The following is a 14,866-nucleotide window of genomic DNA, read 5'->3' as shown; positions in this document are numbered from 1 at the left end:
AATCTCAAAATACCAAACGCACTATGATACAGGACTAGAGAGTGCATGTCCCCTTCTAAGTTCCGAGATGAATAGGGCAATTTCCATCTTTCCTGAATTTTTACATAATCTAAGGTATATCGAGGGAACACACCTTCCTCATACATAATAATTTACTGTCAGATTTAGCAATTTTTACAAATTCTTATCGACAATTCTAAAGATGTATAGTATATAAGTATTCATAAAATACGTATAGGGTAGATGGTACAACGCTGGTAAAGTGTTGATGAATATTGTGTATATTTAGAAATGAGTTTGCCAGACGATTAAAAAGGCAATTCTTGTAACTGGTCTACCTAGCAAATGGTAGGCCTTAAACAGACACGCTGTATACCAGAACATATTCCTATATTTCAGTACATGGAGGGAGATCTGTAATAGCAGTTTCAAATGCTAAGCGTACAATAAGGGGTGTAATGTCTGTCCGTCCGTCTGTCATTCAATCACGGCCAAACGGCTGGTCCGATGGCCATGAAACTTGGCAGGGTTATAGTGGGGACCCCTCAGATGGTTTATAATGGGGTTTCATCCTACCTCCCCATCCCCCCTTCGAAAGGGGTGGGGGTGAGAAGGGATTCCCTGAAACGGAGCTGGTTCTGGCCGTGAAACGAGGCTGGTTGTGCCCGTAGACTTCATTGCTTTACTTATTTTCATACATAATTTCTGTATGCATAATGTTTGCGAGTATTGATATAATATGAGACACTAGCATGCACCTGTTTCCCAACTAAATCCTGAATTGTTTATAAGGCAGGCTGTGACGTAGGCAGACATAGACCTACGTCGATGAGCACTACAGAAAAAGGCATTGAATGTATCAACAGCATCTTGCGTTTATGGGTGGTCACCCTTACAAGTTCTGACCATTCCTATTCTTGGTCACACTCTTCTAAAGAGATAATATTGATGCAAAGCCTAGTTATCGCTTCATCTCCGAATCACCTTTGGCAGCTGCTTGCGTTGGCATAGTGATAGAGCAAAGTTCACGGGAGTAATTGTTCCTCAAATATAGCAACGGCAATCATCTCTAGTCTGTTTTAGTACCGTTGGGTGTTAAACAACTTTACACCTACTTATTAGGAAAAGATATCTAAAAACTAGAATTCGAAATAGGAGATAAAACTAGTTATATACAAAAAAATACTGAATATTTGCAGAGAAAAACTGAAAATCAAGGCAACAATAAATTACGTTCAGGAAGAGAGAGAGAGCGAGAGACGAGCACTGAGAAGAGAGAGAGAGATCAGAGAGACGAGATGAGAGAGAGAGAGAGAGAGAGAGAGAGAGAGAGGAGAGAGATGAGTTGTGGGGGGGGGGGGGCAGACGTCCAAAAGGGAAAACTAAAGTTTACGTTCCCGGAAGCGTTTTGTTTTTTTGTTTTTTTTTTTTTGCTATTCCTCTAAGATGCTCTTCAAGGACTTTGGTGCTGCATTCACACAAATAGAATCCAAAGAAGAAGATAAATCACCTTACAACAATGAGACATCTTGTTACTGGAACAGGAAGCTTCTTAAAACCCGACGAACTGTAATTGAACAGATCTGAAAGTCTACATAAGCTTTTCTACATTTATAGGAAACTGTTACTGAATCTCTCTTCAACGAGAATTCTCACAAATGCTTCCCATATATAATGAAGACTTAGGAAAAATTCCTGTATTTGGGAATTTGACAGATTCTCCCTACATCCTGGAGACGTCTCGAGAGTTTGTTTTTTTTATTATCTAGATATAAGCTCTTACTCTTACAAACCTTTCTATATCTTATAGAACCCCCTAATAAATTCTTCCTGCATCTAGGAGAAAGAAATCTTCATAAATTATCCTAACCTTTGGAAAAAATTCTACATCTGAAAAAAAAGGCTTTATAAGTTCTTCCCTCACAAAGGAAAATTCTTGGTAATTTACGCCTATATCTGGGAGAAGCACCTGGTAAATTCTTCTCACTTCTCACTGTAAATTCCCCCTACATGCGGCAAATTACCATTAACTTCTCCACGTACCTGAGAGGAAGTTCTCAATTCAAACATTTTCTTTTCCATTTAGAAGAACTGATAGATAAACAATATCCTGGAACCACAACCAGAATAGTCTACTTGCAGTTTCTTCCAGTAACCCGTATTCTTATATTATTCAAATGATTTGGATTATCAAATATAGGTTTTATTTTTTCTTTGCATATATATACTACAATCAAGTTGCCTTACAGACTAAGTCAATACGTTCATTTAAGGGCAAACTAAACATATAATCTTGTCTGTATTACTTTATTCCTCTCGAAGGTTTTTGATTCAATAAATTACAAGGGCGTCATGTTCTTTGGTACATTCTTAAATGACTGACCGTCTGTTAGCACCAGTCTGGAATCCCCAGTCTGGAATACCCCGTCTGGAGTCCTCGTCTGGAACCCCAAGTCTAGATCCCACAATCTGTAATCCCTGAAATCCCCAGTCTGAAATAACCTGTCTGGAATACCCAGTCCGGAACCCTCAGTCTGGAATCTCCAGTTTGGAACCCCCAGAGTGGAACCTCCAGTCTGGAATACCCACTCCGTAGCCCCCTGGCGGAACCCACAGCCTGGAACCTCCATTCTATAACCCCCAATCCGGAACTGCCAGGCTGGAATCCCCAGTCTATAAGCCAGGTATGGAATCCCCATTTTGAAACCCCAGTCTGGAATCTGTAACCTCAGTTTGAAATCCCCACGGTCTGGAAACACAAAGAATGATAGCTAACTCTGGAAGTCCTATCCTGCCATTTCCTCTCTGGAAACCCCCCAGACTGGACATCCTAGTAGGAAATTCTTCTGTAAAGGCAGTTTAAATCTGCATCAAACTGGATGCACAGTAGTTGGTCCAAAAAGTATATTCACCTTCGAAGACACTCAAAGCCCCGTTTTTTTGTGTTTTTTGTGTGTGTGTGTGTTTTTTTTTTTTCTTTTTCTTTTGCATGACTTGCTCCAGTTTCCGCTCTGCTGGTCCCGAGAATGATCTTATTATTTTACTAAGTTATATTACATATTTCCGATTACAGCTGTTTGATCGTAAAACTGAGTCAGTTCCAGAAAAAGAGTGATTCCAAAGTGAAACCATTACGTGATCAGTTAACGAATTAAAGAATCATATGCACATGCTGCACGTACTCATGTTCTTTAAGTAATCATTATTTGTGAAAGTCAGTAACTTACTTGCTAGATATCATGTAATGAACGCTGCAAAGCTTTTGTATAGAATATTTAGAATGCATCGTAGCTGAAATATAATTAAATCAATACACGCATAAATTTAAATATATTATATATTAATATTATGTGGGATCCTTCTCCTCCCATCTAGCGACCAACCTCAGTCGATCAGACAAGCAATCCAGTCCTCTCCTCCTTTATGGCGGCAGAGGAGTGAAATTCTTGAGCTGCCCATATTCGTACCAAGTCCTCTGGAAAGTGTAGGAGGGCATGACTGCGATGTCGGGGTACACGACCTCGCCCCCGCAAAGGTACCCACACCAGAAACCGTAACTGCCCACGGTGATGATGCTGTGATTGCAGGACGCCAGCAGCGCCATGTCCACCGCTGGAGCGGAGCCTGGAACGAGGTAAGAATGAATGCTGGAATTCCAGGAATTACAGGTTATTTCTTGGGTACTGAGGCCTTCCAGCGCTTGGAAACAGTAAAACGAGGTTGTTGGAGTGGTTGGCCGGCAAGATAAAGAGATCCAGAGAGTCAATGAGATAAAGGACAAGGTCCTAAAGATGGAACTGCGAGAGAGCACCACAATTATTGCATAAAGAAGTAATAGTTAAGTTGCCCAGGAGGTCAAGTAAAAGGCTGAAGAGTGGATGCAGCTAGTGGCCGAAGGGACCTTGCTAACACAGACTACACTCAGTTATGCGAGGGTATGGGTATTCTTGAAGTGGCAGCAGTAACAAAGGGCAATTTCTTTTTCGAAGTGGTTTTATCTAGTGGGAGAGCTATACTTTTAACACAAGGCCCTTACCTGGTGTGAATACGACGTCCGTATAGGCACCGAAGGATCTCTTGGCGAAGGACAAGTCATCTGAGGAGACGAGGAATCGGCAACCTGGGTGTTTCTCTCGGTAGTAGTCCGTAGCCCTCTTGAAGTACGCATGCTCAGGAACCACTGATTTGAATAGCTGCCATAATAATAATAATAATAATAATAATAATAATAATAATAATAATAACTAAGGAGGAGGCCTTCTCTGAGGGCAGTAGCATTAAAATAATAATAATAATAATAATAATAATAATAATAATAATAATAAAAATAATAATAATAATAATAATAATAATAATAATAATAATAATAATAATAATAATAAATTTGTTTAGAAAATGACCTGTTTCTTTAGCGGGAACAACATAATTTCCATCTCTTACAAAGTTTAAACGTCCATCTATCCATGTATCTGTCTTTCTATCTATATCTCTATCCATTCTATCTATCTATCTATTTACTAATCACTTAGCACCCTCATCGACTACATTAACAAAGTTATTTCCTCAGCAAAGTTTTGTATCTTTACCAATATCATGTGGTAGTTTCAGACACCCTCCCTTGGGAATAACCTGTCCTACAAAACCAGGTATCACTAAATAACTCAGCTCAGTTCACTGACCGTCATGGCGTGCATGTAGTCTGTCCTTCTGACGTGGACTCCTATCGTGACACCTGTCAAGTACTTGGAATTGTCCTCCCGAAACTTCTGGACCTGCAAAGTGGTCAAGAGTTTGTTAAAACGACTGTTTTTTAACCCTTATGTCAACCTAGTCTTATGCCAGCAAGGGTTCTTGCATTCAGTGTTCAGATGGAATGTGTAACCATTATAGTGATTAGACTGGTATTGGTATCTAGTGAATTCTGTTAACTGGTATTGATATCTAGTAAATTCTGCAGACTGATATTAATATCTAGTGAATACTGTAGACTGGTATTAATATCTAGTGAATATTATAAACTGGTATTAATATATCGAGTTAGTATTGTAAACTGGTATTATATCTGGTGAATACTGTAGACTGGTATTAATATCTAGTGAATACTGTAGACTGGTATTAATATATAGTGAATAATATAGACTGGTATTAAGATCTGTAGGTGGCTGATACAAGCAGCAATGAATCACAGTGAGACCCGAGAACCAGTGGAAGGAGTAAGTGGATTGACCAAAATAATAATAATAATCATCATCATCATCATCATCATTCATCATCATAATAATAATAATAATAATAATAATAATAATAATATATTTCGGAAGGAGACCCTCTCGTAGACATGTTTTGTTAAAAATAACTGCTGCTTCAGCACTATTAATCTTATAAAGAGTCGTTCTCTATCTTTCTGATGACGGCTTTCTCGTTGTTGCTTAGACTGGCGAGCAACGCACCAAAGGGCATGGTAAATTCGGTTGAGTCATTGATTTATTATTGCTATACAATTCTCTCTCTCTCTCTCTCTCTCTCTCTAACGCGACGTTTCCTCCTGATCGACAGGACATTATCAAGCGATAACTGCTGAGGGACTGAATTCCAGTGGTTGTTTGTTGTTTTTGATTTAGCTGACCTTGTGTCAGCACGGGCTCTTGCTCACAGAGCAGACCCAGTAAAGTCCAGTGGCGAGTCCTTTCATCCTTTTATCGTGGTGTTGCGAGCTCTCCAGTACGGTCAGAGCACTTCTCCGGTAGGTCGAGTTTTTATTGGTTCCCGGGAAGGTGACTCATACGGCGGGCGTTGACTAGTCTTGCAGACCTTCTCAAGGTAGGGGGTATCACCGGGAGCCTCTTGATTGGCTTCTACCTGCGTGACGTCACCCCTGGTATTATTCTCATGTCCGGTGTTCGTTCCATGCGCGCTGGTACTTTCGTTAGGGGAGAGGGGTGTGGTCCTCCTCACACACTCGGTATCAGGAACGCTTCTTGGGTGGTATTGAGGGAGCTTTTCCTTCGAGGATGAGCAGCGCTTCTAGGAGACGCAGACGTCGTGGGTCAGGTGCTCTCCCGATGATCTAGTATTCCTGACGATGTCGTCTCTCGTGATGTTTCTGCGGTGTACTGCAAGGCGTGCTGCCTAATGGCGCCCTCCTCCTGGGGCGTGGCAGGAAATCCTTTTTGACAGGCGCATCGTCGTCATGCCGAGTAAACCAGTAAATCCCAGGGCATCGCCTTGGCGGGGCATACGTATCGGTAGAACGACGTTTGACTGCTTCAGGGGGGTTCATCCAATGCAGGTCAGGGGAGGGGATCGGGGTCTTCTGCCGTGTGGTGAGGGTTGTTCTTCACATGGGAGGTCTTTAGTACGCCGATTCTTGTAGTAATAATGAGGACCACTCTCGGGTTTCCTTCCTCCATGGGCGGACGTGTTCCTCTATTATTTTCTTCATGGCTGCTTCTTCTTCCTTGTATTGGTAGTGCATGAAGGCTTTATAGAAAAGTTTGATATCCTCCGGGGGCGGAAGTTCCTTCTCTCTTCCTCCGTCATGTACCACTTGTCAAGGGCGGCTCGAGTTTCTCGGTTTACGAGTTTGTTCGAGTACCCATTGTTAATTAGCATCTGGGATGCTCGGTCGAGTTCGAGGTGTGTGTCCTGCCACGTCGAACAGTGCGAGAGGGCCCTCCTGAACGAAGGCCCTGACGGTGGTGGTGGTCTTGAACCGCGCAGGACACTCGCTATCACCATTCAGACAAAGTCCCGAGGTTCGTAGCTTTGGTGTAACGGTCGTCGCCAACTTCTGATTCGTCTTCGTGACAAGGACGTCGAGGAAGGGGAGCCGATCGTTGCTGCTGTACTCGACAGTGAAGTTGAGTGCGCTGTTCTGCAGGAACTGCTGCCGAAGGGCTTCTACCTCATCCTCGCAGTCGGCTTGCACGAAGATGTCATCGATGTGCGTAGCGTGCGTATGTGCGGGGACATCTGTGTTGCGAGAAGACCCTTTCTTCCTTACTTCTCCCATGTAGAAGTTAGCGAAGAGGACTCCTAAGGGGACCCCATCGCTACGACGCCTTCCTCTGGCGGTACATCTGTCCTCGGTGGGTGGTGAAAGGGGCTCTCTTCGTACAGATACTCAGCAGGGTTCTTAAGGAGTCTTCTGGGATGTTAGGGGGGGTCTCATATCGGGATTCCTATATACCCGCTCCATGATGATCCATATCGTCTCGTCGACTGGGACGTTGGTGAATAGGGACTCAACGTCTAAGGACGCCATGGTTCCCGCACCGGGGGAGTCGCGGATCTTCTCCTCAAAAATTCTACCGATGAGGTGAGGGTCATACTCGAGCGGTATCTACACCACCAAAGAGATGAAGGAGGTCAGCCGCAGATCTGAGAAGAAGAAAGAAGACATTCACCGTAAGGCGTGCAGACAAGACAGCCGCGTTCGTGCTCATCAGCACCTCGGAATACTTCGAGAAACTCGACGCCATCTTGTCTGATGTCTCTAAGTTCGATGAGACTTACGAAGAACCTACGGAAGACATCAAACGCGACGCACCAAACCGGGTCATCGCAGCCGTGAATGCCGCTACGAATGCCACACACCTCCCGCCCATCCAAGGTGACTACAGCCTCGGCTACCTTTACGGGAACGTGAAGACCCACCCTACGCCCGATCATCAGCCAAACGCCTGCCCCGACTTACGCTCTGGCCAAACGCCTTAATAAAATTCTGACCCCCTATATCCCCTCCATGTACTGCCTCACCTCATCGGTAGAATTTTTGGAGAAGATCCGCGACACTTTTCCCCGGTGCGGGAACATGGCGTCCTTAGACGTTGAGTCCCTATTCACCAACGTCCCCAGTCGACGAGACGATAGGGATCATCATGGAGCGGGTATATAGGAATCCCGATATGAGACCCCCTAAACATCCCAGAAGACTCCTTAAGAACCCTGCTTGGATATCTGTACGAAGAGAGCCCCTTTCACCACCCACCGAGGACAGATGTACCGCAGAAGGACGGCGTAGCGATGGGGGTCTCCCCCTTAGGAGTCCTCTTCGCTAACTTCTACATGGGAGAAGTGGAAGAAAGGGTCTTCTCGCAACACAGATGTCCCCGCACATACGCACGCTACATCGATGACATCTCGTGCAAGCCGACTGCGAGGATGAGGTAGAAGCCCTTCGGCAGCAGTTCCTGCAGAACAGCGCACTCAACTTCACTGTCGAGTACAGCAGCAACGATCGGCTCCCCTTCCTCGACGTCCTTGTCACGAAGACGAATCAGAAGTTGGCGACGACCGTTTACACCAAAGCTACGAACCTCGGACTTTGTCTGAATGGTGATAGCGAAGTGTCCTGCGCGGTTCAAGACCACCACCGTCAGGGCCTTCGTCAGGAGGGCCCTCTCGCACTGTTCGACGTGGCAGGACACACACCTCGAACTCGACCGAGCATCCCAGATGCTAATTAACAATGGGTACTCGAACAAACTCGTAAACCGAGAAACTCGAGCCGCCCTTGACAAGTGGTACATGACGGAGGAAGAGAGAAGGAACATTCCGCCCCCGGAGGATATCAAACTTTTCTATAAAGCCTTCATGCACTACCAATACAAGAAGAAGAAGCAGCCATGAAGAAAAATAATAGAGGAACACGTCCGCCCCATGGAGGAAGGAAAGAGAGTGTCCCTCATTATTTACTACAAGAATCGCGTACGCAAAGACCTCCTTGATGAAGAACAACCCCTCCCCACCGGCAGGAGACCCCTCCCCCCCCCCTGAAGCAGTCCAACGTCCGTCCTACCGATACGTTTATGGCCCCGCCCAACAAGGATGCCCTGGGATTTACATCGGCATGACGACGATGCGCCTGTCAAAAAGGATTTCCTGCCACGCCCAGGAGGGCGCCATTAGGCAGCACGCCCTTGCAGTACACCGCAGAAACATACACAGAGAGGACGACATCGTCAGGAATACTAAGATCATCGGGAGAGCACCTGACCCCACGACGTCTGCGTCCTCCTAGAAGCGATGCTCCATTGCCTCGAAGAAAAGGCCTCCCCTCAATACCACCCAAGAAGCGTTCCTGATACCGACGTGTGTGAGGAGGACCCCACCCCACCCCTCCCCTAACGAAAGTACCAGCGCGCATGGAACGAACACCGGACATGAGAATAATATCAGGGTGACGTCACGCAGGTAGAAGCCAATCAAGAGGCTCCCGGTGATACCCCCTACCTGAGAAGGTCTGCAAGACTAGTCAACGCCCGCCGTATGTGAGTCACCTTCCCGGGAACCAATAAAAACTCGACCTACCGGAGAAGTGCTCTGACCGTACTGGAGAGCTCGCAACACCACGATAAAAGGAGAAGGACTCGCCACTGGAATTCAGTCCCTCAGCAGTTATCGCTTGATAATGTCCTGTCGATCAGGTAAGGAAACGTCGCGTTAGAGAGAGAGAGAGAGAGAAGAGAGAGAGAGAGAGAGAATTGTATAAGCAATAATAAATCAAATGACTCAACCGAATTTTACCATGCCCTTTGGTGCGTTGCTCGCCAGTCTAAGCAACAACGAGAAAGCCGTCATCAGAAAGATAGAGAAGACTCTTTATAAGATTAATAGTGCTGACAAGCAGCAGTTATTTTTGTAACAAAATAATAATAATAATAATAATAATAATAATAATTAATAATAATACCCACCTGCTTTTGAATGTCGCTTAGAAAACGTAAACTCTCGTTCATAACATCATTCAGGAAAAGTATTGAAGAGCTGAATCTCAAACGGGAAATCTGAAAAAAAAAAAAAATTAAGATAATATCAGCTGGAGTCATTAACAGAAGCGTATGCTCTTTTTTCAGGATATTACGGGAAGAGGACAATTACCTATCTATCTGTCTATCTAGAACGCAGGTACATTATAAATCCATCATCCATCATCATCATCTCATCATCACATCATCATCATCATCATCATGATAATAATAATAATAACAATAATAATAATAAATAATAATAATAATAATAAGGCCCCCACTTTGCTTTTGATGCGCTAGAAACGTAAACTCCGTCTAACATCATTCAGGAAAAGTATTGAAAGAGCTGAATCTCAAACGGGAAATCTGAAAAAAAATTTAAATAATATCAGCTGGAGTCATTAACAGAATCGTATGCTATTTTTTTCAGGATATTACGGGAATAGCACAATCACCTACCTATCTATCTATCTATCTATCTGTTTTTTATTTATATACATATATATATATATATATATATATATATGTGTGTGTGTGTGTGTGTGTGTGTGTGTGTGTGTGTGTGTGTGTGTGTGTAATAATATTTTCTTTACCTGTGACGACAAAAAGTTGTGGACCCAAAAGTCCTGCTGCAGCAGCCTCAGACATTCCGTAATTTATTGCAGTTAACGAGGGTACTCTAGTCCATTCTGAATCATCGTAATCAATTGAAAAATAAATAATTTATATATATATATATATATATATATATATATATATATATACATATACCTATATATATATATATACATATACCTATATATAATATATATACTATATATATATATATATATATATATATATATATATATATATAACTGAATCACGAAAGTTTGGAACGTGATAAATCCTTAAATAAAGGTATAAGCCACGAAGGAATAATAAACAACGGAGTTTCTTCAATATCTTTCGACTTGACGTCTTTTAATCTCAGCAGATAACTGACTTACATGAGGAATTGATAGTACAAGAAAGGTCGTATAACTGACAGATAGGGATTATAAGGAGATTAGTACCTAGAATCCAGGTGTGCCGGATTATAGGTACTAATCTCCTTATAATCCCTATCTGTCAGTTATACGACCTTTCCTGTACTGTCAATTCCTCATGTAAGTCAGTTTATCTGCTGAGTAAGGACGTTAAGTCGAAAGATCTTGCAGAAACTCCGTTGTTTATTTTTCCTTCGTGGCTTATAATATATAATATATAGATATATATAGTATATATATATATATATATATATATGTATATTATAGATATATATTAATTATATATATATATAATATATATATATATATATATATTATAATATACATATATGCTTGAAGTCACCTGAACACAGACATACTATATTATCATAGGATTGAAACCCTCTCGTAAATATTTTTCATAGTCCATTCTGAAGCATCGTAATTAACTGAAAAATAAAGAATTTATACATACATTACATTACATATATATATATACATATATATATATGTGTGTGTGTGTGTGAGTATACTTGAAGTCACCAGAACAATGACACACTGTACTTTCATAGGATTGAAACCCTCTCGCAAACATATTTCATTAAAGCACTAAGCTACAAATGTCCTTTAATATCCAATTCTCTTTACCTTGGAAATAATATATTCAAATATTTTGTTAACCGAAGGGGAAATTTTTTAGTTGATAATAGATTCGCCGTATCATGACTCGAACCACGGAACCCGAGAATTTAGGACGTACAGTTGACGCCTTGCCACAGACCTCTCTTGAGACGATGAATTTCTTATCAACTAAAAATTCCTCCTCAGTTAACATATATGAAAATATATTAATACCGAGGTAGAGCGAGTCGCATATTAAAAGACATTTGCAGCCTACTTCTCGTATATGAATCATGGTGGTGTGATAAAATTCATTGATGTCTCATTAAATCATGGCTGCCTTCTTTTATTAGAAAGAAAATCTTCATTGGATATTAAACTTCGCTGGTGCAGCCATAATATATAATGAAAAAAGGAGTTCACTGCTCGTCTGAGGCCAATGCTCCACTAACAAATCCTGTTTATCTATTTGGAGGAGATCGGAAGATCACATCTTTACAATGGGCCCAGGTAAAAGGTAAACTACTTATCTGGGCCCAGAGCGAACGAGTGATCCCACCAATTAGATGAACAAGATTTGGGAAAGATATATATTGACCTTAGACGCTATTGAAGTTACTGCTGTTACCTCTTTTGTTTCCACAAAGGAGGGGCCCCTTCCCCCATATGGAAAGTACAGACAATGGAATCCGTAACAATCCTAGGAAAGATTCAGTTATCACTAAAGCTCTCCGCCAGGAAGAGGACCTCCAGTCATGTAGCCTAACCACACATTTCGTCTTCACCAGCTACTTCACCTGGGATAAGCTCCATGCTAATGTTGGGGAAAGTCGGCTTCAACTTCCTTTCCATCTTGGGATGCAGTCTGACCGTCGCCCCATAGACTCGACCGAGCCCCAGGAGAGTGGCGTACTCCCCCATGACGTTCCCCAGACGCCCTAGGGGTTCCGAGGTGAGCACAGGTAACTGGAGGTTCTCCCAAATCTGAGCTGGGTCGCGGTACCAAATTCTGGGAATTATAGCAGTCACAGGTAACGACGGCATCTTCGTCTCCGCTTTGTTGTCTTCCTCGTCGTCGGCTAGACCTGCGTACTGAGAAGTTGATGGAGTTAGACCAAAGTTAAGAGATTGTGGATTTGGTACTTTGGATGACTTAGGTGAGAAACATGAAGTCTTGTTATTAAGATAATGCAATTCTTGTCAGCAGGTGAAACATCATTGTTAGCTTATTGTTCTCTGAATCGGGTATTTTAGAATAGGTTTCCATCTCATTCTTAGGGCACCTCTGAAAATTGTCTTCTCAAAGCTATCTAGTATTTTCAACAATTTAAGGAATTTCTCCTTTCATTCACAAGAGCAAACACGCTAGAACATTATACAAGGTTAGGAACTCATATGTGTAAGAAACTCAAGTTCTGACAAATGGATTATAACCAGATTCTTGCAGTTTAGTGCAAAACCGAAGAAAGTTTACTCATAAACTATTGAAGAAAGTTTATTAATAACCTATTGAAGAAAAAGTGTAAAATTTATTATGAGTAAATTCAAGAAGAACACTTTAAAAATCAAGCTTAAACACGATACAGACTGTAATGTCAGTTCAGATCTCACTGAATATTGGTTCTCGTAGATCAGGAGGAAGTCAAAAAAGAAAATTCACTAGGGACATTTACTATGCAACGAAATTTCAACTATATCTCGGAAACAGATTCTAGAACTTACCAATGGCTGGTGTTTCTTCTTGACTCGCATTGTACGTTGTAAGGTCAAGCCTGTTGAGAGTCATTGAAGGAAACGGGATGAAAATCGATTAAATTTCATTCAATCTTGCTGTAGATCAGTCTAATGTCTTCCGTCCAGCTAATTTCATTTTAAATGGGATTAAAATATTCTCTTTTTGTGATATTGTTATTCTTCATTCTGTAGTCCATGGATTGAGTTTTATCTGTAATATCATTAACATCAATCCAAGTTTTACTAACCATGTCTGACAGCATATGTATTTCCTTATTGTATACACAGATCATTCTATAATACAGAGTATATATGTGACAGGCAGAAAGCGGAACTAGACATTTCGCGAACTGCCTGAAATTTCAGGCAGATAGCGAAATGCACTTAGGGACATTTGATCCTCCAGGTACTATAGTAGATTTACATCAACCGTGCATCTGATGTCTAGGCCAGTCCCTTATAACGCTCCTGATTGGCTGTTGAAAAACCAATCACTGGGCTGGATACTCTCAGTCTCTCTCGAGTTCACATAGGCAGGATGTATGCTCCACCTCTCCTGATGGATAATTCTTTCAAAAGTATCCCTCAGGAGAGGTTGAACATACATCCTGCTTCTGGGAAGTCTCGAGAGAGACTGAGAGTTTCCAGCCCTGTGATTGGCTTATCAACAGCCAATCAGGAGAGTCGTAAGGGACTGGCCTATACCCTGGGAGATCAAACATCTGCCTGTAACATATACACTCTAGATAAAGTGTAATTCAATTATTTTAGCATTATTTCGGTTCCCGGATATTCACCACAGATTCATAACACAGGTAATCATCTACACGCAAACAGATTCCTTCCCCAGAGCTCGTTCGTAAATTCAATTTGTCTGTAAGTCCCAAAAAAGTTGGCCCAGGCACCGGGCATTGTGATCATCCCACAGCTTATAGCACTGTTCTGTAGGGAAGCTTTCTATGAAATTAAGCTCATAATAAACAAAAGAACGTCTTTAATCTTCCCTTGAAAAAAGGGACGATGTGATACTTGAAATAAGGTACAGACGAGGAAATCTGCATTTTTTAAAGTTTTGTTAGCTAAATTTTGTATAAAGAGGACTACCTGTACATTTTAGTAAACAAGAGAAAGAGTGTACACTAATAACATAATCACGAAAACTTTCTCAGAACACCATTGGACAAAACAGTATGTCTGTGTGAAAGGATTCTTGGTTTTTATAATTCTGCTAAAACTGTACACGAAAGTTCTTGATTATGATAATTCACCTACAACTGTTCACAAAAGTTCTAGATTATGATAATTCAGCCACAACTGAACACGAAACTTCTTGATTTTGATCATTCAGCTAAAACCTTATATAAAAGTTCTCGATTATGATAATTCCGCCACAAATGAACAAGAAACTTCTTGATTTTGATCATTCAGCTAAAATCTTATATAAAAGTTCTTGATTATGATAATTCAGCTACAACTGAACACGAGATTTCTTGATTTTGATAATTCAACAACAGATGTACACGAAAGCTATTTATTTTGACTCAGCTACCACTGAACACGAAACGAAAAGATACCACATGAATGTGTGGACACGAATATCCGTGAGAAATGTGTTTACTTATTCTCTCTGATTCTCACAGAAAAAGAGATGAGTACACTCATCACAGGGAGATGAATGACATCACACGAACACACACAAACACACACACACGCAAATTCAGTAGCAAATGTACACGAAAGTTCTTGACTTTG

General features: G+C 41.6%; 1 protein-coding gene across 1 annotated transcript; it reads right to left on the bottom strand.

The window, feature by feature from the left end:
- Positions 1-2,311: 2,311 nt before the first annotated feature.
- LOC135219168 (galactoside alpha-(1,2)-fucosyltransferase 1-like) lies at positions 2,312-13,274 on the bottom strand. Its single transcript, XM_064255705.1, has 7 exons — positions 13,103-13,274; positions 12,148-12,472; positions 8,888-9,018; positions 7,229-7,342; positions 4,680-4,772; positions 4,037-4,193; positions 2,312-3,624 (listed from the first exon to the last, which is right to left on the bottom strand). Exons 1-7 carry the CDS (start codon positions 13,130-13,132, stop codon positions 3,422-3,424), a joined length of 1,053 nt encoding a protein of 350 aa, XP_064111775.1. The 5' UTR covers positions 13,133-13,274; the 3' UTR covers positions 2,312-3,421.
- Positions 13,275-14,866: the final 1,592 nt, after the last annotated feature.

The sequence above is a fragment of the Macrobrachium nipponense genome, chromosome 19 (genome assembly GCF_015104395.2).
Source record: "Macrobrachium nipponense isolate FS-2020 chromosome 19, ASM1510439v2, whole genome shotgun sequence".
In the NCBI taxonomy this organism is placed as follows: Eukaryota; Metazoa; Arthropoda; class Malacostraca; order Decapoda; family Palaemonidae; genus Macrobrachium; species Macrobrachium nipponense.
Note: the sequence above shows the minus strand (reverse complement) of the source record. Positions and strands in the feature narration are given on the sequence as shown.

What these genes read in the sequence shown, in the direction of transcription:
- LOC135219168 (XM_064255705.1), bottom strand. Translation starts at nt 13,132, where the DNA reads ATGCGAGTCAAGAAGAAACACCAGCCATTG. An exon ending in TTGAGTCCCTATTCACCAAC is followed by an intron (nt 4,773 to 7,228) that starts GTCCCAGTCGAC and finishes ACCACTTTGCAG; the next exon opens with GTCCAGAAGTTTCGGGAGGA. An exon ending in GGACGTCGTATTCACACCAG is followed by an intron (nt 3,625 to 4,036) that starts GTAAGGGCCTTG and finishes ACCTCGTTCCAG; the next exon opens with GCTCCGCTCCAGCGGTGGAC.